General features: G+C 33.4%; 1 protein-coding gene across 6 annotated transcripts in view; it reads left to right on the forward strand.

Annotated features, from left to right (window-relative positions):
* The first annotated feature begins 2,176 nt into the window (after positions 1–2,176).
* The window catches only part of LOC110462675 (girdin-like), a 29,452-nt gene continuing 6,440 nt past the window's right edge, over positions 2,177–25,188 (forward strand). Inside the window, exons 1-19 of one of the 6 annotated variants that reach the window (XM_021516758.1) lie at positions 2,177–2,324; positions 2,923–2,993; positions 3,043–3,048; positions 3,508–3,564; positions 4,273–4,347; positions 6,937–7,002; positions 8,838–8,897; positions 9,514–9,576; positions 11,911–12,009; positions 12,642–12,701; positions 12,985–13,050; positions 13,674–13,736; positions 16,544–16,603; positions 17,101–17,163; positions 19,079–19,141; positions 20,158–20,211; positions 20,702–20,764; positions 22,007–22,069; positions 24,560–24,622. In XM_021516758.1, the coding sequence (XP_021372433.1) occupies positions 2,935–2,993; positions 3,043–3,048; positions 3,508–3,564; positions 4,273–4,347; positions 6,937–7,002; positions 8,838–8,897; positions 9,514–9,576; positions 11,911–12,009; positions 12,642–12,701; positions 12,985–13,050; positions 13,674–13,736; positions 16,544–16,603; positions 17,101–17,163; positions 19,079–19,141; positions 20,158–20,211; positions 20,702–20,764; positions 22,007–22,069; positions 24,560–24,622 (1,103 nt within the window). In that variant the 5' untranslated portion in view covers positions 2,177–2,324; positions 2,923–2,934. The other 5 variants (XM_021516757.1, XM_021516760.1, XM_021516761.1 and 2 more) reach the window with 5 other exon arrangements.

Consider the following 25,188-nt stretch of genomic DNA (forward strand, 5'->3'; position numbering starts at 1 on the left):
CTGACCAAAACAACATAATTTGACGTTTAAAGATTATAAACAAATAAAAATACTTTACAATATCTATCACCGGTAAAGTGTAGGAGATTATCTTAAAGGCTGTATTCAAATATCGATATTGACCGGCAAACCGCTCTACATGAGATTTGATAACTGGTCACCTGTATAGGAACCGGCCGAAAAACTATTTTGGAAGCAGTTCAGCCAAGACGAGTAGCACATACCATCTTTAGCATATATATCTAAATCATATCATTGCTTTCTTTTAAATCAATAAGCTAGTTTAATAAACCAATTATTACAGAAACGCTCGTGTTAGATCATCTGCTAAATTAGTATTCTTTTGATATCTTATCTCGTTATCACGAATTGATAGCACGTTATAGCTACTACTAGGTATTTGTATCTCGTTGTGACGAGAAAGAAACTCATTATTACAAGATAAAATCGTTTATTATGAAAAGATGATCATTCCTTAAACATTAATAAACACATGTACTTTGATACAATAATAAATGTAATAGCTCGTATACAAGCATGTAAATGCTGAATATATAGACATTTAAAACACAATATACAGAGAGTACTTAAAGTACCTAAACACGGATACAATGTACATAAGTGGCACTGTGATACATGTACATGCGTGTATATATATAAAATACTTTAAGTTGAGATACGTTGATACATAATTAGTGGCACTGAAATGCATGCAAGTATATGCTTAATGCATCAGCGTATATGTATATAGAGTTATTGAAGTTGGAAACTTTGATACTTTGATGGCAGTAAAATATATCCATGCATATGCTTCATGCATGAAAGTATATAAAGTACTTTAAGTCGAGATACGTCGATACATTCGTGGAGCTAAAATGCATGCATGTACATGTATATCCTTAATGCATCAATATAAAAAAACAGAGTTCTTGAAGTTGACAAACTTTGATACAATAGTGGTAGAAAAATGTATACATGTGTATACTTATTGTATCAACATACAATTATAAAGGGTAAGCTGTTGAAGATGAAAGTCGTTGAAATATTAATAGAGGTAAAATTCATGCATGTATATGCTTAATGCATTAATAAAAACAATGAAAAAGCACTTAATAAAGGAATGCATTAGTGGCACTGGAATACATGTTTGAAGCATCAATAAAGTACTATTAGCTGAAGTGAAATGTATACATGTACTGTATGTGTTTAATACATCAGCATATAAATAAAAAGAGTAATTGCAATTGAAATTATTTGATGCATGAGGGGTAGTGAATGTACTTTGAAACAGTGTATGCAGTTGAGATACTTTGATATAATAGTGGTATTGAAATACATGCATTGATATGTTTAATGAAACCACGTTTACAGTATATTTATTTAGAAGTAAACCACTTTTATAAATTATTGGTACTTTGATGTATCAGATATATATCATTCATTCATGTTTCTGCGTGAGAAAATACAGAAAAATGAAATATCAGAATCTGTGAAAAGGTAAAGAATACATGGCTATTTTTATCAAAAATTTGAATCAGGGACAAAGATATATAGATGCATTTGGTTTGCATGTGTGCGCATACGATAAAATGCAATATTTTTACAAAGCGATCCCGACATAGGATAATCGAAGTTCATTTTATTAAACAGCGAAATCAACTTTCCTACAAAAACAAAACAATTTATATCAATATGTGTTATAATATTAAAGATATATGGCTATTTCCGATTCACATAAAATTATGTGCACACACGGGCAGTATCATGACAGTTTTACATTGCATTCCACACGTTGCACTAAAGCCAATTTTCAATATTTGGGAGTATATGAGCATCTGATACATATAGGTCAACATGTTATGTTAACTTGACGGTTTTCGAGTGTGTGCGCTCCGTAATTAGGTGCTGACAAATTTAGGTATAAACATGTATATAAATAGTGCCTAAATAGTGTATCGTAGTAATGACTAACATTGTGACGTGTTTAAGCGCCTCTTACCATGCATGTGTACTGCTATGTAAGTTATTTGTAGACACCATATACGGCCATTCTTAAACGCACAATACTTACCGCACAAGTTATCTACACCCGTACGGACGTAGTCGATTGGTCGTGTTAGTCCATTGACAAGCAGACGACAGGTGTGTGCTTCGTGGAACACGTGGTCGCCGCATAACTCCGGGTGAGTAGTTTAGGGGAGTTAACTGTTTGTTTACATTGTGTTGCTACGATCCTGACGCGGAAGTATTGAAACACTACGCTGTTGCTCTATGATGTGGAATAGGCTACTGCTATAATACATCTACACAGGATCATCATCACGGTGAGTTAAGTTTTCACATTAAGTTTTCACAACTCACATACACAATGTATCTACCAATTCTATAGTCAAATCAATTTAAGTATGTCTTGTGTGTGAACTGCATGGACTACTATGTATCATATATACAAATCGAAAGTAATTAAGAAAATGACATATTCCCTTCTCAAAATAACCGTTGCCTACGTTTTTATATTTCTATGTTTATTAAGGAATAATGTGGCAATACTATGACCTTTAAACTAATACGTTACCGACCATAGACATGTATTGTTACACACAGGGAACATGTGAAGTGGTATATGTAACTGGAAGATATATATATATATATATATATATATATATATATATATATATATAGCTTGTTCAGTCATGATTATGTAGGTCAATTTAATAAGTAAAAACATCATTACAGCGATACATACATTGTACATAAACGGTAAAACGGTTCCCTTTCATCGCACAATATACTAAGTCAATCATAACTATAAGCAAACAGCCAACTATATTTAAGTTTGTAGCAAACAACATTTACACGGGGATTTCATTTGGTAGCGGATTTGTAATAATCAGAAATATACAATATAATCTTTTTTTACAGATTTTTGCTAAAATGCCGCCAAAGACGAAAGGAAAACCTGCTGCTACGAAAGGACTTCCAAAACCAAAAAGTGCTACGAATAAAATGCAAGCTGGTTCGGAAAAACAGTAAGATGAATTAATACATGTAGTTCATTAATTTCTCAATATTTATAGAATGTATTTGGCAATTAAACATCTTTATTTTCCTACTTGCGTAAGTCCTCTAGTTTTGTACGGAGTGTGTGTGTTTATATTTGAAATAATTAGAACATATACATATAGTTGAAACCCGACTTCCATTAAATTCCTTCTGTATTACTTCATTCAGAACATTATCGAGGCATTAATGAACCCTATCAAATATAATTGAAAGAGTAAAAATATTACAATAGTTGCAGTCAATATCTGTAAAAAAAATCTCAACGAACTCCACTTGTTGTGTATATGGACGTGTTCATTATACTGTAATTTATATGGATACTAATTGTAGCAGGAAAGACTGTGAAGTTCGTGAGATTCATGAGGATTATAGTAAGAAAACGCGGTGAACTTTACATATAACGATAAATAAAGCATACCCTTCTTCTTTTTTCTTTTTCTTCAGGGCAACTACGGACAACAACGATTTTCTGGGCCAAACATTTGAGCAAGAAAATAAAAGGTATATATATTGCAATTTTAGAAGTCATAACATTTTACAATGTGAAATCCGAACAATGTTCTAAAACTTACCCATGTCAATAATTAAGTGCAATATATCTATAAACACTTTCCATCTTTGCATTCGTTGTTGAAATGTCAATAAAAAAAATCGTTCACATTAATGTGCAAATGTATGTCATGTGTTTTGGTTGAAGTAGGTTTACAGAATTGGCAAAAATAAATTACTGGGAAAAAACCAATCCAAAACATTTAAATTTGAAAATAGAAAAAAAACAGCCCAAGTACAATTATAATAACTGGAAAGTTGTTGATAATATGTAACGAATAAGGAAAATATAAAATTTAGCCTAACAAAATACATTTTATAAGTTTAAATATCACCAGATCCACTCAAGTGATCTATTACGATCACTTTTTGTCCGTCGTGCGTAAATGTTATCGGCTTCTCTGAACCAGACACTCGGATTCTGATGAAACTTGGTCTGATCAACAACATAAGGGGTACCAGAGTGCAAAACCTTCAAAAGAATTCCTTGCTGTATTGAAGTATTGGTCACAGGCCAACATAGTTTCGGTAAAGTCAAAAAGACATATTTGGTTGTTTGTACTTTTACACTTTGTTACAAAACAACATCGCAAAATCAAGGAACACGTGGTTTGACTCATGGGCCTCTTTTCGTTGATTATATTATTTTTTACATTTTAGATGTACTGTTTTCATAGAAAAACTGATCGAAAGATTGACATACTTTGGAGAGGATGACAAGACGTTACATGATGCGTACGTAAATTATTTTTTTATCGGTAGTTTAATATAACACGTATTCTACATTTATCTGTGATGCTGTGATTGCGACACATCGGGATTTCCTTCTTGCACTAACACCATTCCTCTTACACCAATATGTATATCACAAACACTTATTCCTGTCATTTGTTACTTTTACCTCAGTGTAACGACTATTTATATCGATAATACGACTTTTTGTCTAGTTTGTACGATTTAAGTGATATATATATGGACCATAATACTATCAATATATGAACAATTACACTGTCTATATAGCTACCATAACTCTGTCAGTGTAGAAACAATAACAATGTCAATGTAAGGACAATAACACTTTCTATATAAGGATTATAACACTGTCTATATAAGGACCATAACACTGGCTATATATGGACCATAACTCTGTATATACGGTGACAATAACACTGTCGATATAGGGACGATATCACTATTGAAATAAGAGCTGTACCTCTGTGTATCTGTTGACCATAACTCTGTATATACGGGGACAATAACACTGTCGATATAGGGACGATATCACTATTGAAACAAGAGCTGTACCTCTGTGTATTTGTTGACCATAACTCTTTAAATAGAAACCATAAGAACATCTACATACGAACATAACACTGTCTATATAGAACCATAACACTGTATATGTAGGGACCATACCACTGTCTATATAGAGACCATAACACTGTCTATGTAGGGACCATAACACCGTCTATATAGGGACCATACCACTAGATATGTAGGGACCATACCACTGTCTATATACATGTAGGGATTATAACACTGTTTATATGGGGACCATAACTTCGTCTATATAGGGACCATCATTCTGTCTATATATAGACTTTATAGCTGTCTAAATAGGAACCATAACTCTATCTATATAGGCACGATGACCCTATTGAAATCGGGACCATAACACTATCTATATAGGGACCATACATTTGTCTATATAGGGACCATAACACTGTCTATATAGGGACCATAACACTGTCTATATAGGGACCATTACACTGTCTATATAGGGACCATTACACTGTCTATATAGGGACCATTACACTGTCTATATAGGGACCATTACACTGTCTATATAGGGACCATTACACTGTCTATATAGGGACCATTACACTGTCTATATAGGGACCATTACACTGTCTATATAGGGACCATTACACTGTCTATATAGGGACCATTACACTGTCTATATAGGGACCATTACACTGTCTATATAGGGACCATTACACTGTCTATATAGGGACCATTACACTGTCTATATAGGGACCATTACACTGTCTATATAGGGACCATAACACTGTCTATATAGGGACCATAACACTGTCTATATAGGGACCATAACACTGTCTATATAGGGACCATTACACTGTCTATATAGGGACCATTACACTGTCTATATAGGGACCATTACACTGTCTATATAGGGACCATAACACTGTCTATATAGGGACCATAACACTGTCTATATAGGGACCATAACACTGTCTATATAGGGACCATAACACTGTCTATATAGGGACCATAACACTGTCTATATAGGGACCATTACACTGTCTATATAGGGACCATTACACTGTCTATATAGGGACCATTACACTGTCTATATAGGGACCATTACACTGTCTATATAGGGACCATTACACTGTCTATATAGGGACCATTACACTGTCTATATAGGGACCATTACACTGTCTATATAGGGACCATTACACTGTCTATATAGGGACCATTACACTGTCTATATAGGGACCATTACACTGTCTATATAGGGACCATTACACTGTCTATATAGGGACCATTACACTGTCTATATAGGGACCATTACACTGTCTATATAGGGACCATTACACTGTCTATATAGGGACCATTACACTGTCTATATAGGGACCATTACACTGTCTATATAGGGACCATTACACTGTCTATATAGGGACCATTATACTGGCTATATAGGGACCATTACACTGTCTATTTAGGGACCATTACACTGTCTATATAGGGACCATTACACTGTCTATATCGGGACCATAACACTGTCTATATAGGGACCATAACACTGTCTATATAGGGACCATAACGTTGTCTATATAGGGACCATTACACTGTCTATATAGGGACCATTACACTGTCTACAAGGGCCCATAACTCTGTCGTTATAGGACATCATGGCACTGTCTATATAGGGACCATAACCCTATTCAAATAGGAATCATACCTTTGTTTATTTGTTGACCATGGATCTGTCTGTCTAAATATGAACCATAACATTATCTACATACCAACGATAACACCATTCATATAGGAAACATAGCACTGTCTATGTAGGGACCATAACTCCCTCTGTATATGGGCCAGAGCACTGTCTATGTAGGGACCGTAACTCTGTAAATATAGGGACAATAACACTGTCTAAATAGAAACAATAACACTATCTACAATGGAGCGATAACACTATTCATACATATGTTGCAGCTCTTAATTAAGGGACCATATCACCGTGTTGAAGGTACCTGTTGATATACCTAGTATTTTAACATTAATGATATGTTGTAGATTTACAAACAATATAGATTTACCGCCACCAAAGCTCAAGAAGGCAGCAGCAACTGGATCACAACCGTAAGTTTTGTATTTTGAACAAAGCTACTTCTCAAGATTACAACTGTAAGTTTTGTACTTTTTGTACGTTTATAAGTTGTAAGTTACTTATCGTATGATTAAACAGTTTAGTTGGAATGTGTCGAATATATTATTAGCATGAACATAATACAAGAACCCCAGATACACTCTCAACTATAACTGGATCTTACACTTAAACCGTAGATAAAAAGCAAAAAGAGTATTTTCTATTTTTGTTTAATCTTTCTTGAAAGTCTTTAAAATCACTTTGTTTTGTACTAGTGACACAAATGTTGAGAACAGATACTGTTACTTGTTGGGTCCTCTTAATGTCTTTCCTCAGTGAAATTGTGAAAGGATTTGGCAAGCGCATTACATTCAATAATTCCATATATAATATCCTCTTTTCTCACTTAATTGAGATCTAGCAGAATGAAAAAATGTGTGTTTCAGGCACAAGCAAAATGTTGGCATTAAATGTAGGAATGTATGTAAAAAAACACACAAGAAAATACATAAGTGACAACATACCGGTAATTTGACACCAAACACATTGATGAAACTAAGGGAAAATATGGAATAGGGAAAGACATACATGTGAGACAGTTCCTTGGGAATGCGCCTAAAAGTTCCAGAAGAGAACGCGTTCTCTGCTTAATCGACGACACGTGCATCTGTGTCAAAATCCTTGTAGTACAACGGTTTTAATGATGGAGCCGGGGTAGAAGAATTAGACTAATGATTATAACCAAAACGTCGATATTCATATTTCACAAGAAAATAGATATTCCAATCAGATTATACTTGCTACCATGACATTTTCTCATTATTTTTCCTCAGCTTTCGACAGAGAGCTGTTCTGAGTAAATCCTTTACTATCGAGTATTTAGGATATAAAAATACAAATGTTGCTAAATACATACATATCTCTTTGCGTTTCGTTTTGCAAAATATGTTTCATTAAACGTTTGTATGTGTTATGCTAAGGCGAGTCAATTCTTCTATATATCAATTGCATTGAGCGATTTTATATTTTTATAAATAGAATGTCTAAAAGCATCAAATTTCTATACAGAAAAATTCTTTGTTTAACTATAAAAAAATACAAATAGCGGAAACCGATTGAAGAGTCAAATGCATATTTGATAACGTACGCTGTTGAACCAACTGCTAGCTTTATGTTAGCCACAGAGACCACCAACAGACATTTAGACTACTTTTTTCACCCACAATCACTTAAGTTATCTAACTTCCAAGTCATTGGATAAACCTACTAAGGGTTGGTAAAAATGTTTGGTTATTTACCGTTGAATAACACCGGTACCATGGACGTTATTTCATTGGTCAATCTTCTAATAATGACATCAAGTAACAATGCTTATGGACGTCATCTTTAATTGTGACGTTGTAGAAAGAAAAAGGCTCAAAACTCGTTATGGTTTACTCATGTTTATCTAACTCTCGTTAGTTAAGTTTCCAATTGTAACAGACAATCGGTAAAACCCGTGTCTTTATACAATTTAAAAGTAAACATACTTGAGTTAGATAAACATGATAACCAACAATCACTCATTATAGAACGTCAACATATCTACATTTGTATCATACAATTATTCATTTATTCCTGATGATAAACCTACATTACACATCATATAACTACAAAACGTAAGACATTAAATATATGGGTAACCATGCCACTGCTTTTAGTAATAAGCAATGTACTTCTATTAAACTTATGACCGCCATTCGAACATTTTGCAAACTGCATATGTCTAGCACTACACGTTCCGTAAGATGGCAAATATGTTCATGAAAAATTATAAAACATTTTATAGTGAGAACGTGGACGAATCAAGCAGGCTGACAAAAGAACTTGGGGCACTCCAAAAGAAACTGTGAGTATATGCAGCGTCCCGTCATTTTTTTGTTCAAACTCACGAGGAAAAAATGAAGTGGTGACATATCCTTCGGTAATAATTTATATTACACTTGAAAGGATGAATTTGTTTAGGAATCCCAAACTGAACTTGAGTATATGTACCCGATTTGGTGCATCCTCATGGCAGAGGGCTTTAGGGATTTGCAGCATTATTTTCTCCTTTAAGTGATTAATCATTAAAGCCAGGAAATCCCCACTTTTAAATATGCAAACGATCGATAAATGTCATACTTGGTAAACAACTAGTTCTATGTTATCATCAAATGAAATTAGCAAAAAATAAACATGAAAAATAATCATCGACAACATTCGTTTTCTGAATATTAAACTTTAGCGAGACTAGTGAATTTTAGGTTGTTATACTATTGCTCTAACCCGACTGAGCTACCTGGTTGACGGAAGTATCCTGTCCAAACTGTGCTGTAGTCATACAAAATCCTACAGTGCAGTAGGATAGGGATAGGGACCATTTACGTGGCTAAATAATTGTTCATTGATAAAATACATATAATCACGCGCCTGACCTCATTTCGTAAAGCATGTGCCAGAGTATTGGTATATTTTGCTTCCAGGGAGGACAAGGACAAAGAAATTACAGATCTAAAGGAGGAAAAGCAGTCTCTGGAGTCAAAATTGTACGTAAACAGGAACAAATACGTCGAATGGATTTCAAAAATATTGTTATCTTTTCTGACATTAAACAGACTTTATGAAACTATATAACTATATAAACTGTGCTGTAGTCATACAAAATCTTACAGTGCAGTCGGATAGGGATAGGGAACATTTTTGTGGCTACTTGTCATTTCAATAGTATGGAATGAGCCTTTCATTAGTATTTTACTGTACATTTGAACAAGCTATATTACATTCCCCTCTTAACATATATGGATATCTCATTATTCGATAGCTAAATCGTATTTTATAGAATATTAGTATTAGACTTGTATTTGCTGTTTCACATTTTAGGTATTAAAATGATTTGGTTGATTGCTTGATTGTATACGATTTGACAAACACCCCGGCCTTCAACCTTTATATTCGGACTGGTAAAAGTTCCGGCACTCAACCTTTAACGCAGACGACTGGTTTTAACCCTTGTTGTCGTCGTAGCATTTTGATTTTTCTGGAAAATAATATTTTTTTCCTGCCAACACAAATCCAGTAACGAAGGTAAAGCAAAATGGTGTATATCTATATAAATCTATAGAATAAAAACATATTTTTTTCAGATCGTCCGCTAGGCCTTTCTGCCTTTCAATCCGCCTGAAGAAGCCCTAGACGGCAGAAAGGCCTAGCGGACGATCTGAAAAAAATATGTTTTTATTCTATATTTTTCTTCGCAAGGACTTATTTACTTATTATCTACTATATATATATATATAAAAAGTGATTAAATGTCCATGTGAAGGAAGTAAATATAGAAAAAATAAAATCAACGACCGACTAAAAAACTAGCTGCTTTCACCCTCCACAGGGCTCTTCAGGTTTATTCAAAAGAACAACGTCGTGACGTCACAATTACATGTCATCACACTACAATAGTAACGTGACGTCACGAAGTACACAAGATTGGTGGACAATTTGGCGTAAATTTTTTATTGTGGCCTGTTGAGACTCGGTTTTAATATTTTTATTAATAATAAAAATGTATAATAAAAATATTAAAACCGAGTCTCAACAGGCCACAATAAAAATCTTACGCCAAATTGTCCACCAATCTTGTGTACTTCGTGACGTCACGTTACTATTGTNTATAAAAGCAGAAAAAATTTCCTTACGGACGAAGAAATATTATAAAAAGAAAACTTCTCAACAACGAGTCTTTAGTACTTTCATCTCTTCTAGGAGATTCTTCAGACTGTTTATTTGAAGTATATGTTGTGACGTCATAAACTATGACTATATATATATTTATTATACCTCTACTGAGTTTTCCCTGTGTAAAAACATCACAATAAAATGTCATATTTCCCTTAAATCACTTATATCTCTCCATCTGAGGGATACTCCCTCCCCAAAATAGGACTACTCCCTGCAAGAAAGGACTACTCCCTACCAGGAAGAGGACTACTCCCTAATGAATATTTGTGGGCGGAGCTTATACAATTGCAACCAATGAAAACATTTGGTAGGCGGGGCCTTCTCCGTGACGCAGATGACGTCACAATTCAGAACCAAACGACAACAGCGAAAATGGCCATCGATGTAGGCCGTTTTGATACATGTAATCTTACTGATCAGGAATTACACCATATTTTGGACGCTAAAAGTATAGCTTAAATACAAAAGCTGTTGTTAGGACAGTACTTCAAACTTATTTAACTGAACGGAATGCCGGATGCGTCGACGATTAGGACAGAGCAAGCACGGAGGTGAACGTGTGTCCACGCAAGTGTTATGCTTAAAAAAGTGGATGGGACTAAATATGCTAAGAAGTCAATGGTGACTATAAGATAAGGTCTACAAAAACACTTCTTGATTGCTAGAAATGAAGATATCATCAACAACGATGCATACAGCACTTTCAATTTTGATTAGTTTTTCTCTTTGAAATTGTTTAAAAATGAATTTATAAATTCATTTGTTAAATTGCCTTAATTTGTTTCGTTATAATAAAACAGTTATAGAATGGCTAATTCGTGAAATAGCAAATTTATGGTCACCCTTTGTGAAAAACTGTTTCCCTCGGCGGCTTTGCCGCCTCTGGAAATATTTAGCTTATTAAGCTTGAAATATCAACTTAGGGGGACCATACATTTGCTATTTCCCTCGTACCCATTCTATAACTGTATAATGTTGTGAGTACTAGTGTACGATGCCATATTGGAAACATAGTCACATTACAGGAAGTATAGCTCCGAGAAGTTGACCGACTGGTGCATTTGTTGGCCGACAAAACCACTACGACTGCTTAAAAGAAACAAATCAGATGCTGATATATGTCCCACTTTGAAATTCTTTTGCAGCGCACAATGCGAAAAAGAAAAAGAATACTTAGGAAACAGAAACAAGGAATTAGACATGCAGGTGCAAAAATACAAACACAAATCGGAAAAGCAGAAAACGTACGTTGGTAGATTTCTTTTCAGTTTTACTATCTTTGGTGATGGTTTTAATCGTATGTAAGGTTCCGCAAGAAGTTAAATTTCTTTTGAACTTACCTCTTTGAGAGTGATGAATATAGTTTTTGTCCAGAATGGACAGCTTTTCGATGCTTACATCAATATACATTCACCATTGCTGTTCATTATATGATTAGATGATGAATATAAGAACGTGATTTGTCAATTTAAAGGGAAAATATATAATATCAATATTTAAAAGGATATGTTTACAGCAATCTAAATGTTTAACTCTATTTAGAATCATGTTTAACAATATTCCTAAGTGACATCAATGTTTTGAAACTCTGGTTGTTCTTACAGGCAACATCGATATGATTGTTATTGTACTGCTTCCATTGATGTATGCCTGTTGTCGTTACTTGTATTGTGAATTGCATTTCAATTATTGCTATCTTTCCTTTCTTTTAATATAAAATTCAATATGGACATTATTCACGGAGAAATATGAAATAATGTATACAGAACATCCCAAAAGTGATTATAATGTGTTTTGTATAAAATGTTCTAAAAACAATCATGTTTTAGTGTATATCATACCTTTCTTCACTGATTAACACAATTATTTTTTGCAGTTACGCAAATAATCCGTCTGTACAGCCACGCAGTCCAAAACATGTGCCCCCAACCGACAGGTTTGTATTTAGTTTTCACTTGATATATTGTAAGATAATAACAGCATAAATTCAGTGACAACGATATGAAGGCTTTTTGCAGGATACAGAAACCTCGAAAATGGTAAAAATGTTTATTTTATATCAAACACTCGTTACGAAAATTGTATGAATTGATAAAAAATAGTCGTTCGGTTTGTAAAACAATGAACCAGTTTTCAATATTACACTATAGCTGTGTGGTTTTGACTGTAAGGCACACAAATGATACCCATTCATAATATTCAATGTATTTCATTTGCAGCGAAAACGACATCGACACTCTTAAGACAAATCTGCAAAGGCACCAATATGAACTAAAGAAATTAAGGTACATTTTTGCATTGACTTCACTGATTAAATGTATAGAATCATGAAAAAACAAGTAGATAATAGGTAAGAACACTACCAACTTCTTTGATGTTACCTTCAAAAATCAGACAAAGCAGTTAGAAATGGCGAATGCAAATCACGTTATCACAAAAGCTCAAATTATACGATCAATTGAAAATAGTTCAGGAAGATATTTTAAACAAGATAGGAGGTAACTGGTGAAACGAACCTTCATCTCGTTAACGTGGAAATATAATTTGTAAAGGCGACACTTTGTTGACTTATAAGGCCTTTCTATATACATGTATGTTAACATTGCCACTTTCATAAAGGCGAGTATATCACACAATGTACATTCTACCGCAGTAAAGGTCCGATATTCGTCATTGCTTTGTAAGGTTATATTATTATTGCAATATCCTTGCATAAAAGAGCGTAGATATAATTTTCGACGTTATAGGAAAGGAAAAGCGAAATGAATTGTACATTCATGGAATATTCATTGCACCAACTCTATATAATTATTTCCTATAGTTGTTCACTGATCAAATACATATAATCATGTCACTTGACATCATTTCGTTAAGCATGTGCCAGATGATTGGTATGTTTTGCTTCCAGGGAGGACAAGGACAAAGAAATTACAGATCTAAAGGAGGAAAATCAGTCTCTGGAGTCGAAATTGTACGTAAACAGGATAAAATACATCGAATGGATTTCAAAAATATTGTTATCTTTTATGACATTAAACAGACTTTATGAAACTACATATGCACCAATAACAACAGTTGCTGCTGCTGGGGAAATGTTTCGGTGTATGGATGAAATATCCATCCGAATGGCGTTTTTGTTCTCACGAATAAGCATAGCCTGCTTGTTACATGTATAAGTCACTGGATGAATAGGAAAAACTACAACCGCTGATTCCGCACACAGTTCCTACTGTGGGAAGAAATCAAATAACTCAGAGAAAACCCAATTGGTCGGGCAGGTGACCCCGTATCTTTTCATGGCTGGCTTGGGGATCGAGCCCAGGACAGGACGATTGGGCGCTGTCCAGTATTCAATACGAATAGTCCTAAAATTGTCACTTTCTGTCTTTGACTAACATGTGACTATGTGGAAATTACATTTTTAATGAAAATACACCAAACATAGAAACAACCGCGATATATCATCTCTGTATAGTCATATTTTAATGCTATACAGTGCTTTGCATATACATATTAACATAGTAAAATATATATGTTATACGTATACAAATTATATGTCGTTTGGCTGTTGATTATATATACTAAAATTGTTTAAATACGTACATCTCTACTCAACTAAACAAAGAGATTAGTATGATCACCATGTTGAATATATATCACTAGGGAGAAGACAACAAAAGAAAAGAATCAATATTTAGGAAGAGCTTTTGAATACATTTCATAAGGAAAATGCGACTCGTAAATCAGACATATATGTCAACTAATTGCGATTATGGTCAGGGGAATTTCTATCCGTTCAAAAAACTGTTGATGCATTCAAATTCAGTATTCTATAAAAAAAAAACTAAAAAAAACACTATGATTAACTTCAATTTGTTAGTTCTTTAGAGTGCTGCTTTTAATTACCAAGAGACCGATGGTAAAGATATTTCACCTGAATCGTATGTTATGTCATTCATTTAACTGAATTGCTTTCATTCGCTTTGAAAGTAGCATGATTAGTAAACGAAGTGAAAATGACATTTAAGCTGTTAGTGTTTCTAAGTCGTATTTATTTACATGATTTTGACGTTTAACCAATTTGAATGTCACCAATATTTACTAACAATTGAGCAATGGTCCTGATAGGCTTCTTGGCTATGTAGTTACGCCATTCATTGCCGTACCGTTTTTACTAGTAGTTATGACATTATACGAACTAGTTTTAAATATTAATCAATCATAGTGTTATGCTGATAACATTTTCTTAATCAGTACTGTAACCAAAATAAAACTGTTGTCCTGTAGGTGGTAAATGCTATAAAGACAGTCTTGAACGCTTTATTGCATGGAACTATTATTTCGGGTAGCCTATATTTCACGCTACAAAATTGACAGCAGGTTCATGTTGTTCTATTTACTTTCCGTACGAGGGATTTGTTGTGAGGTTTATAGACATTTAAGACTGCGAACAAAAAAAATACATCTTAGCTATGTAAACGCTATACAGTTATTACATATTTGGCATGTTAGCCGCGGTTATAAATACAAGAATGCATTAATCTTAATTTAGAAAAATATAACCTGTATGAATATATATATACACAGTTGTGTGATCGCACAACGTTACACGATATGCGGTGTGTGCACGGTGTGTGCACGGTGTGTGAACGGTGTTTGCACGATGGGCGAACGATAAAAAGCTGGACGATCGTTCCTTGCGCACATCTGTGCGCACGATGGACGGACGATGTGCGATAACAATCGTGGTTGGTGTAAATTGAGGAATGCCTTAACAATTTATACGGTTTCATGTTTAAACATATAAACTTGATGTTTACGTATGTTTCTATATTCTAGCAACATTTATAAACTTATCTTTCTGTCTTTACATTCTTATATTTATAAATTGTGTTTTCTGTGTTTTTAAACAAACTTAATCGATACATGTAAAATTACAACACAACCCCGTATACAGGTAAACATAACCACTTTGTACATGCACCTGGACCGTAGTTTTCTCCCCTCCTGGGGCACTTACTTAACTCGTCGGGTAAGGCCGGGGGGTGAAAATCCAAGTGAAGGGGAGCTATAGGCAAACGAATGCAAATAACAAATACTTTTCATTAAGGTCAAACGGTATCGCGTATCAGCTGTGTGTCAGGCACTGGTCAGGTAAAACTCCGGACACTCATCACATTGTTATTTACCTGTTCTGTTACCTTGAAGCCAAACCCATTCTTGACAGCCTAACGGTCGCTGTAATACTGCGTAAAACGCATTGTGAAATTGTATAATCTTGATTATTGTGATGAGAAATTACAGATATATACACATTGTACATTATCGCATACAATCCTTCCGTATTTTTGTCATTCCGTAATTTTGATTTACAAATAATACCAAATCGCACAACGGGGCGAACGATTGCTAAATCGCACAGTTGTGCGAACCATTTGTGGACGATGTGCGGACGGTGTGTGAACGATGTATGCACGGTGTGCGCACGCTATTTTTGGTGCGTTGTGCGGTCCCACAAATGAATATATATAACCTTCAGCTGTATATATTGGGTTCAAACAACAAAACAGTAAAATGTATATAAATATACTAGAATGCATAAACTCACACATCCTAATTAAATACTTGTTCTGCACTTCAGATTAGCTAACGGGTAAAAGCAAGTTCTTAACAATTTATATAATATATCTTCATCCGTTCAGTAAATGTATCGGATGGATACAATTTACAATTATACGTCGAGTTTTAAACTAATTATTGCATTGTACCTATCTCTAGGGAGAAGAAAATCGAGGAAGAACAACTGCAGAGAGAGAAATCAGATGTCACAAAGGACTAGTATGTTAGAAAAACATTTTTTCTAGATATCATGAAATGTGTTATATCATAACTGAATTAGTCAATTACATATATGTCGTAAATGTGATATTAAAGTATTGACTTAGCTTCACTAGAGAACACATTTAAGATATTTAAGCTTCCTGATGCGAAGGAGAAATCAATATGTGTACTGTTATAATGCGGTACTCAACGTCATGAGAAGTTACAAGTACATTGGTCGATGTTCGACTTCTGAACCAATAGATAGATCTTTTTCTTTTGTTGTATAAAAAATATTTCAAAATAAAGAATGTACGCCTCCATTCTGTAAAAACATGTACATATGTGCATCATAATATACATATAAATACATATGGAGCGTTGATAGCATTTCCATTGAAACTGTTGAAGGTATCAAGTATTCAAACTTGTCATAGTTAATTGTTGGAATGCATTATCTAGCCATCTCATGTCTGTTACCCATAATGACTGTCATGGATTTGTTGTGTTTCCAGCGAGAAGCAGAGAGAGGCATTCAAAACGCTTCAAGAAGAAAATGCAGAACTGAAAGCAGAAATGTACGTACATGTAAGCTAAAACTAATTACATGGAGGGAATTTAAAAGAGTACCGGTAAAATGTCTGGCTGTTCTTCATTTTTGCTTTCAATCAGAAGAAAACGATATTCGATGACGAGAGAACAGTTCGCATTTTTTTCCAGGAATATAGAATGCGTGCAAAACGGCGGGGATGAAGGATCTTGTATGGGTTTAATTATGATAAATCCCCAAGCGATCGTGAATCCTTGCGTATGACTAGGACGATAAATGCACTTTTAGCTCTGCATCAAAACATATAAGGATGTGCTCTGTTTGTATTAAGGTTAAAAATAACAGAAAACCAAAGATTGAAAGTGAAACATGTCATTTATTTAATAGAATAAATGACGGTATAAAATATCATCTTTTCACTTATTGTACACACTTGTACAAAGTTTTCTGTTACAAAAGATGAAACAAAATAATTAGACCCCATTTATACAAAGATGGGGATCAACTTGCGCCTCATTTATTTAACATATATAAATGATGGCATAAAAAGAAAACCCAAATAAAATAAAATATTGTACACTTGTATCAATTAAAAATGGACAATAATTTTCTATCAATTAAAAATGGAGGAAGGGGTGGGAGGTGGCTTGTGATAATATCAAAACTACTAGCTGCCACTGAAACTTGTGTCGGAATTTTTTTTCTGTAAACAAACTGGCTGCGCATGCGTGTTACATCCAAATATAATTGTAGATGCATGCCAGTACGACTTACTTTCCTTGTCCGTAACAGTAAAGCGAACTAAAACTGATCAGCGCTAAAAACATTTATGTTAATAACATAAATTAGCCTTTAAGTACGATGTGCGATGTATTTGCTACAACAATGAATAATAAGTGAACCAAACATTCCCTTTGAGCCGTTCAATTGTATGATGTAGCCAAATTATACGAAGGCAGTGTAAACTGTATAGTTCTAGTACCCTTGCTATCTTACTGTTTTTCCTGTGAATTATGATATGATATAAAAATAATAATAATAAACGATCATCATGATTGATCAACGTATGATACATAGATGTTCGTTCATAATGATTAACTTGCTTCTCCTTGCACATTGCATGAGAAATAAAGTAAAAAAAACATCAAAAAAGTTTCGTTAGTGTAAAGTAATGACAGTTAAATTCTTAAGCTAAAGTTTCCTAGTTATGTAGTTTATTAAATAAACTTTTTTATTTTACAGCAATTAGGGAACCAGTCATTTCAATTTGAAAATGTTGCTAACTGATGAACCGCCTTAGTTTTATTGAGAAAAATATTTGATATTTACCTTTTTCCGTGATTCAAATACAACGAATACATAACCATTCACGAAGTTTAAGCGCTTTAAAATACATTTTGATATACATTTTACTTTTTGGTCACTATTTTACTATTAATTATAAATCTAGAAGAATATTACCTATACACATATATTTACTTCAACTGTATGGATTGCATTGTCAAACCAACAACGAAGCGTGCAATGTATATGTATTAGAACGCATAAACTAACATGAATATTTTCATGTGATTCCAAATACGAAAAAAATGTCAATGTTGGTCGTAATTATTGTCATATTGTAACATTGTAAGGGTGTTTATAGGCATCTTTTCCCTTGTTTCGAAACACGTTAGAAATCAATGTGCATTTAAGACGTAAAGAACATCTGATGAGACTTAATACATGAAATGGTCTTATGGTGCAGTAAACGTTGCTATATTTCCTTTTCTGCACCGAATTGTTATTTTTCAATTAGGCTTTCCTATTTTTCCTGTTTTTTGGTTTTTACAAATACATAGTATCTCTGCATTATGACAGTAAATGTTTCAAACAATTATTCATTTAATCACACCTAACGTTTTTTTAATTATCAGTATGTTGTACATTGTATATATTCCTAGTGAGAAGAAAACAAAAGACGCGGAAAAATTGCAAACAGAGACTTCAGATCTAAACAAAGGAAGGTATGTTAACAATTTTAGACATTTCCTTGACATAAGTAAACGATATATATGAGTTGGGTTGTTAGAAAAACCGTGTTGTATATATCATCAGGGAGAAGACAAACAAAGGAAATGGAGCAATAGCTAAAGGATATATCTTATAACTTTTAATTTATTTGGTTACGTACGGTACGACATTCAGGAAGAGACATTGACTAAACCATAGGGAGAAAATGTGGCTCGTAAATCATATGCTATTTCATGTGTTTATCTTAATTTCATTAATTTGCTTTGAAGGCATTATGATTAGTAAACTAGCTGAAAAGTTATCAACACAGAAAAAAGTGTCAAGTAATGACATTTTAACTGTATTGACATAATTTTGACGTTTAAACAATTTGAATGTCACCAATATTTATTAATTAGAGACCAATGAACCCGATAGGTATTTGGCTATATAGTTTTGCCTTCCGATTTCTTACCGATTCGACATTACCGAAATCATATAAACTAATAATACTAATAATCAATCACACTATGCTAGGAAACAGTATAGTACTAAAACCCAAATACTACCGTCGTTTTGTAGGAGGTAAATGATATATTAGCAGTTATTCTTTTTTATCACACGTTTATTACATGGAACTTTAATTTCAAGTTGCCTATTACGAGTATTTGCCTGTTAATCACCTTTAAAAATCGATTGTCGGTACATATTGTTCTAATTTACTTTCTCCAAGTTGAACTTATTTTATGACGTTTCCAAACATTTAAGACAATGAATAAGATGTATATATCTGCGTAATTTGATTTGCATATTTGGCATGTTAACGATTGTTGTATATACAAATATGTATTATATTTTAATATAGAAACATGGTAAAATAACCAACATGTATTAATATTAGATAAAAGCAATTTCTCCATTTTTACAATTTTTGGATACTTCTTTACCAGTTCAGTATCGGATAGTTTCACTGTATCTGTTCAGTTATGCATCAATTACTAAACTAATTATTATATTGCAACATCTCTAGAGGAAAAAGAGTAGAACAATTGCAGAGAGAGAAGTCAGATCTTACAAAGGACAAGTATGTTCACATTGTAACCTTTTCTTGATAATGAAATATGTTATATCATTGGTGAATTTGTAACTAGGATGTAAATGCGATAGTATAGTATGAACTAACCTTCACTGCAGAACACGTTTATTATATTTAAGCTTCTTGATGCGAAAGATAAATCAACATTTGTGTTGTAACATTGCGGTACTCAACGTCGTTAGAAGTTACAAGTACATGTGTTCGCTGTTCGAGTTACTTACCAATCAATATATGTATCCTCTTTTTTTTTCGTTGTATGAAAATATTTCAAAACATAGAATATACGCCTCCATTCTGTAAAAACATCTATACATGTGCATTATAACGTATATACATATGAAGCGTTGATAGTATTTCCATTCAAACTGTTGAAGGTATCACGTATTTAAACTTATCAAAGTTAATTGTAGGAATGCATAATCAAGCAATCTAAAGTCTTTTACGCATACTTACTGTCATCATGGGTGTTGTTTTCCAGCGAGAAGCTGAAAGAAACATTGAAAACGCTTAATCAAGAAAATGCAGAACAGAAAGCAGAACTGTACGTAAGCTAAAACTAATGACATGGAGGGAATTTAAGAGTACCGGTAAAATGTCTGATCATTAACAAATTGAAAAAGCCCTTCATATTCTTCATTTCTGTTAGCAATGAGAAGAAAGAAAATATTCGAAGACTAGAGAAAAATTCGTACATATATTTGTATTTCGTTTACTGGGATGCAGAATGAGTGCGAAAAAGGCGAAGATGAATGATCTTGTATGGGTTTGATTTTGCTGAATCCCCAGGCGCTCGTAAACATCTGCGTGGGACTAGGATGATGAATGTACTTTTGAAGTCAGACGTGTGATGGTGTCTTTGCAACAACAATGAATAACAAGTGAACCATACAGGCCCATTGAGCCTTTTAATTGTATATTGTGGCAATATTACACAAGGCAGTGTAACCTGTATAGTTTTAGTGCCCTTACTATCTTACTGTCTTGCCTGATGATTATTATATGATATCAAATTGATAATAATAAACGATCATTATGATTGATCACCGTATGATCCATAGATATTCATTTAGATTGATCAACTTACTTCTCCTTGCAGTTTGAATGAGCAATATAAACATATAAAAGAAGCACCAAAAAGGCTTCGTCAGTGTAGGGTAATGGCAGCTCATCTGCATAATTTAAGTTTTCTTGTTATCTAGTCGATACTATAATATAAACTTTATTGATTTTACAGTTAACCGATACACCGCCTTACATTCACTGAGAAGGGCATTTTGATATTTACATTTTTTCCATGATGCAAACACAACGAATATATAACCATTCACGAAGCCTAAGCGCTTTATAATATTTTTTACGTATAAATCTCGTAAAATATTACCTGTATAAATATATTTACTTAAACTGTATAGATAGCGTTGTCAAACCAACAACGAAACGTATATGTTACACATAAATTAACATGATTTAATACCAAAAACAACAAATTTCAAAGGTTGGTCGTACTTATTGTTATATTTATAACATAACAAGTTTTATTTTTACTGATGCGTCCTCATAAATGAAACGATCATATGATGCAGTTAGCGTTTGCTTTTTTTCGCTTTCTGCAACTTAATACTAATTTTCCGATTAGTCGTTTCTTTTTGTAGTTTTTTAAGTTTTTACAATATGCATAAATTGTATGTACATCACCAAAACAAAATGTTCAAAACAATTATTTACTCAATCACACCTAACGTTTTCATAATGATCAATATATTTTAATTTAATATATTCCTAGTGAGAAGACAACCAAAGCCGTAGAGAAATTGCAGAGAGAAAAATCAAGTCTCACAAATGAAAAGTATGTTAGAAATTTCGGACTTTTCTCCGACATAAGAAAAAAGTATATATGACTTTGGTATGATCAAAAACGGTTTTCTAAAGAAACCTTATTTTTCAAATTTAATCAATTTCAAATTTATGGTTGTTACAATACAACGAAAAAAAGGACGAGCTCGAATAGTATAATTCGTTTCCCAACAGCGCAACAGTGCTACAGTGCTACAATGAAACTATCTAGTGTTATGTCTTCAGTGGGACTTGGATACTGGAATATAACAATTCGTTTCAATGTAACCGAATTTACTATAGTCCAACTGCATAATTTTGAAACCACTGTAACTTCAACACTTAAATAATATGTAAAATGTTTGTGCTTAGTATTATATATTATATAATGTATTTTTTTGTTTCACGGAAAAACAATCGGGATTGCTTGCATACAGCCACCTATTACTTATGCATACTTAACTTCAATGATAAATATGTTTTAACATACACATTTTAATTGAGACACTACTGCTTATACACAATTTATTTCAACAATAGATCATGTTTTCATAAAACTGGCCGAATCTACCAAATGCATTTTATTTTTGAAAAAGCAATATCCGGTTGTGAAATTGAAACACTGTCAATTCGCCAATTTATTGTGATGATCATGGTTCGAACAAAACAGTATACAAACAGAGGAGCTTGTTTCTTTGAAAAACTTAGGTGATACCTAAAACAGACAAATGATAAACAATATCATTTGTCTGTTTTAGGTATCATCTTAGTTTTTTTTCCAATTGAATTTCAGTTGCGATAAACCAAGCGAATCAAGGCCACACTCAAAATGCCATTGACAATAACAGAAAATATTTAAATATGTTGACTGAAATATAATATAAATGGTCAGTAGAATGTATGTTTAATGATCAAGAGCGGTTACTATGAATATGAAATACATTCAGTTTCTGGTTTATCTTTAATCAGACCAGCCTACTGTTTTTAACGATGTGCGTTTGATATCACATACATGTATTTTAGGTCCCTCATTCACTCACTATAACAATTCAAATATATAGTGTGTAGTTTTGATTAAGGCCTGGTAGCATATTTTGTAGGGTTTCTGAAATAGTACTTACGTGTTCTTCTGTGATGTCAATATATGACACCCTTAAAGTAAATCGAATGCAATATAAGTATGTATTCATTTTATACATTTATTTCACAACACATAAGAGATTTATGAAAAAGATTAATAAACGCCTATTTATCTCAAGCCCCTGGTAAGCTAATACAGGTATAAGACAGAGATATCGCATTATAACGTCCTGCAATGCTTTTCATTGCCTTATCAATCAATAAATACAATTATAAATACTGCAAGTTACTAGTATGTAGAATACTGACCGTCATCAATTTGTTTACACTTTGAGGGTGAAGTGGGATCAAACCTAGCGTAGTTTGCTCTTTTACCAACATCATCGTTGTTGTAATAAATGCCATTTATTTAGTACCCGTACAAATAAATAATTTTATGTCAGGCTGTAACGTTTCACCTTTAACTTTTGTCTTAGTAAGCTATACGGTTGTATGTGTAATAATTTGGTACAGGGCTGGCAGGTCGGGAAGTTATGTAATATGACATGGCTCGCACGCCTGATGGAAAGCTCCCAGACCCTATACTGACCATCGTTGGTCCGGGGTCTACAAATTAACTTATTCTGTACTTTTAAATTTCCCTCCCTAATTTCTCCCACCCACATTTTACACTGCTGGGTCACAGATCATACTGAACTGAATCTTTTAATTTCACATGATATTCCTGTACATGTCTTCATATATATTTCTATTGTATTCATTACACCTTTGGTATGATAAAAATTATATTTTGGGTACTCCATGCTTGTTACACATGTTTGTATTGTGAGATAGCCGATTTTTTACCCCATCTTTGATATTATAGCCATATGTTAAGATCAACATTTATAGTATGAAGTACATCTTTAAGTATTGTGATATTTGATCAAGATTGATCAAGATTGATATGTCATTTATAAATGACATTAACAACACATTAAGTCTCCATTATTATTTAGAATTCTACATATGATCTAACAGCAAACTAGCTGTGGATTTTTGCTCGGTTTCAGAGATGACATAAAGTACATTTCTACAGTTGATGAAATATTGTGGGTCTCGGTTAATAATCTGGGGTGTATGGCCCTTTTCTGATATCTATTAGCTATCTGGTCAAATCGCTGATGAATAAAATTGCAATATACAACAGAAGTGTAAAAAAATAATTTGATATGCGATAACTTGAAATTGGTGCAAATTTATTCTCATTACAAAGCGTTTGTAGAATGTCAAAATGTAAACATTAAAGGAAATAAACAGTTAATGCTATTTTAATATCGGATAAATAACTATGTTGCTTATCACAAGTTCTTGCTGGCGTACATGAACTAGTAGTCTTATGTCAATTATACGTACTCATTTGAGTAATATGTTTTGTTTCCAGAGAGAAGCACAGAGAGAAAATACCAGAACTTCAGAGAGAAAACAAAGATCTACATGCAGACAAGTAGGTTAAATGAAGCTGATTACATAGGGAGAACTTAGAATAATTCTTCTCCAGGATAAAGCTTAAATGCCATATATCAAAGGATTTAATTCAACATATCTAACAACTTGTACAAAATTGCAAAAAGAACAAATGACAAATGATTAATGATGAATATTTTTAGCCCACCATCATCAGATTTTGGGCTATTATAATTACCATGCGTCCGTGGTCCGTCGTTCGTCTGTCCGTCAGTCCGTCATTCCGTCATTCCGTCCGTCTTTAAACAATTCTTGTAAGCACTATTCCTCAGAAAGTACTAGAGAGATCTTTCGCAAATTTCACATGAAGGTTTCCCATAATCCGTAGTTATGCATATTGTTGTTTGGGACTGATCGCAAAACCACAATGGCTGACAGACAGCCATCTTTAATTAGAAAGTTAAAGTTTGTTATCGTTATTTCTCAGAATGTGCCAAAGGGATCTTTCTTAAATCTTGCATGAAGGTTCCCCATGATCCCTAGTTATGCATATCGTTTTTTGGGACTGATCGCAAACCAAAATAGCCGAGAGGCAGCCATTTTTAA

Source organism: Mizuhopecten yessoensis, unplaced genomic scaffold, assembly GCF_002113885.1.
Source record: "Mizuhopecten yessoensis strain PY_sf001 unplaced genomic scaffold, ASM211388v2 scaffold10821, whole genome shotgun sequence".
Lineage (NCBI taxonomy): Eukaryota > Metazoa > Mollusca > Bivalvia > Pectinida > Pectinidae > Mizuhopecten > Mizuhopecten yessoensis.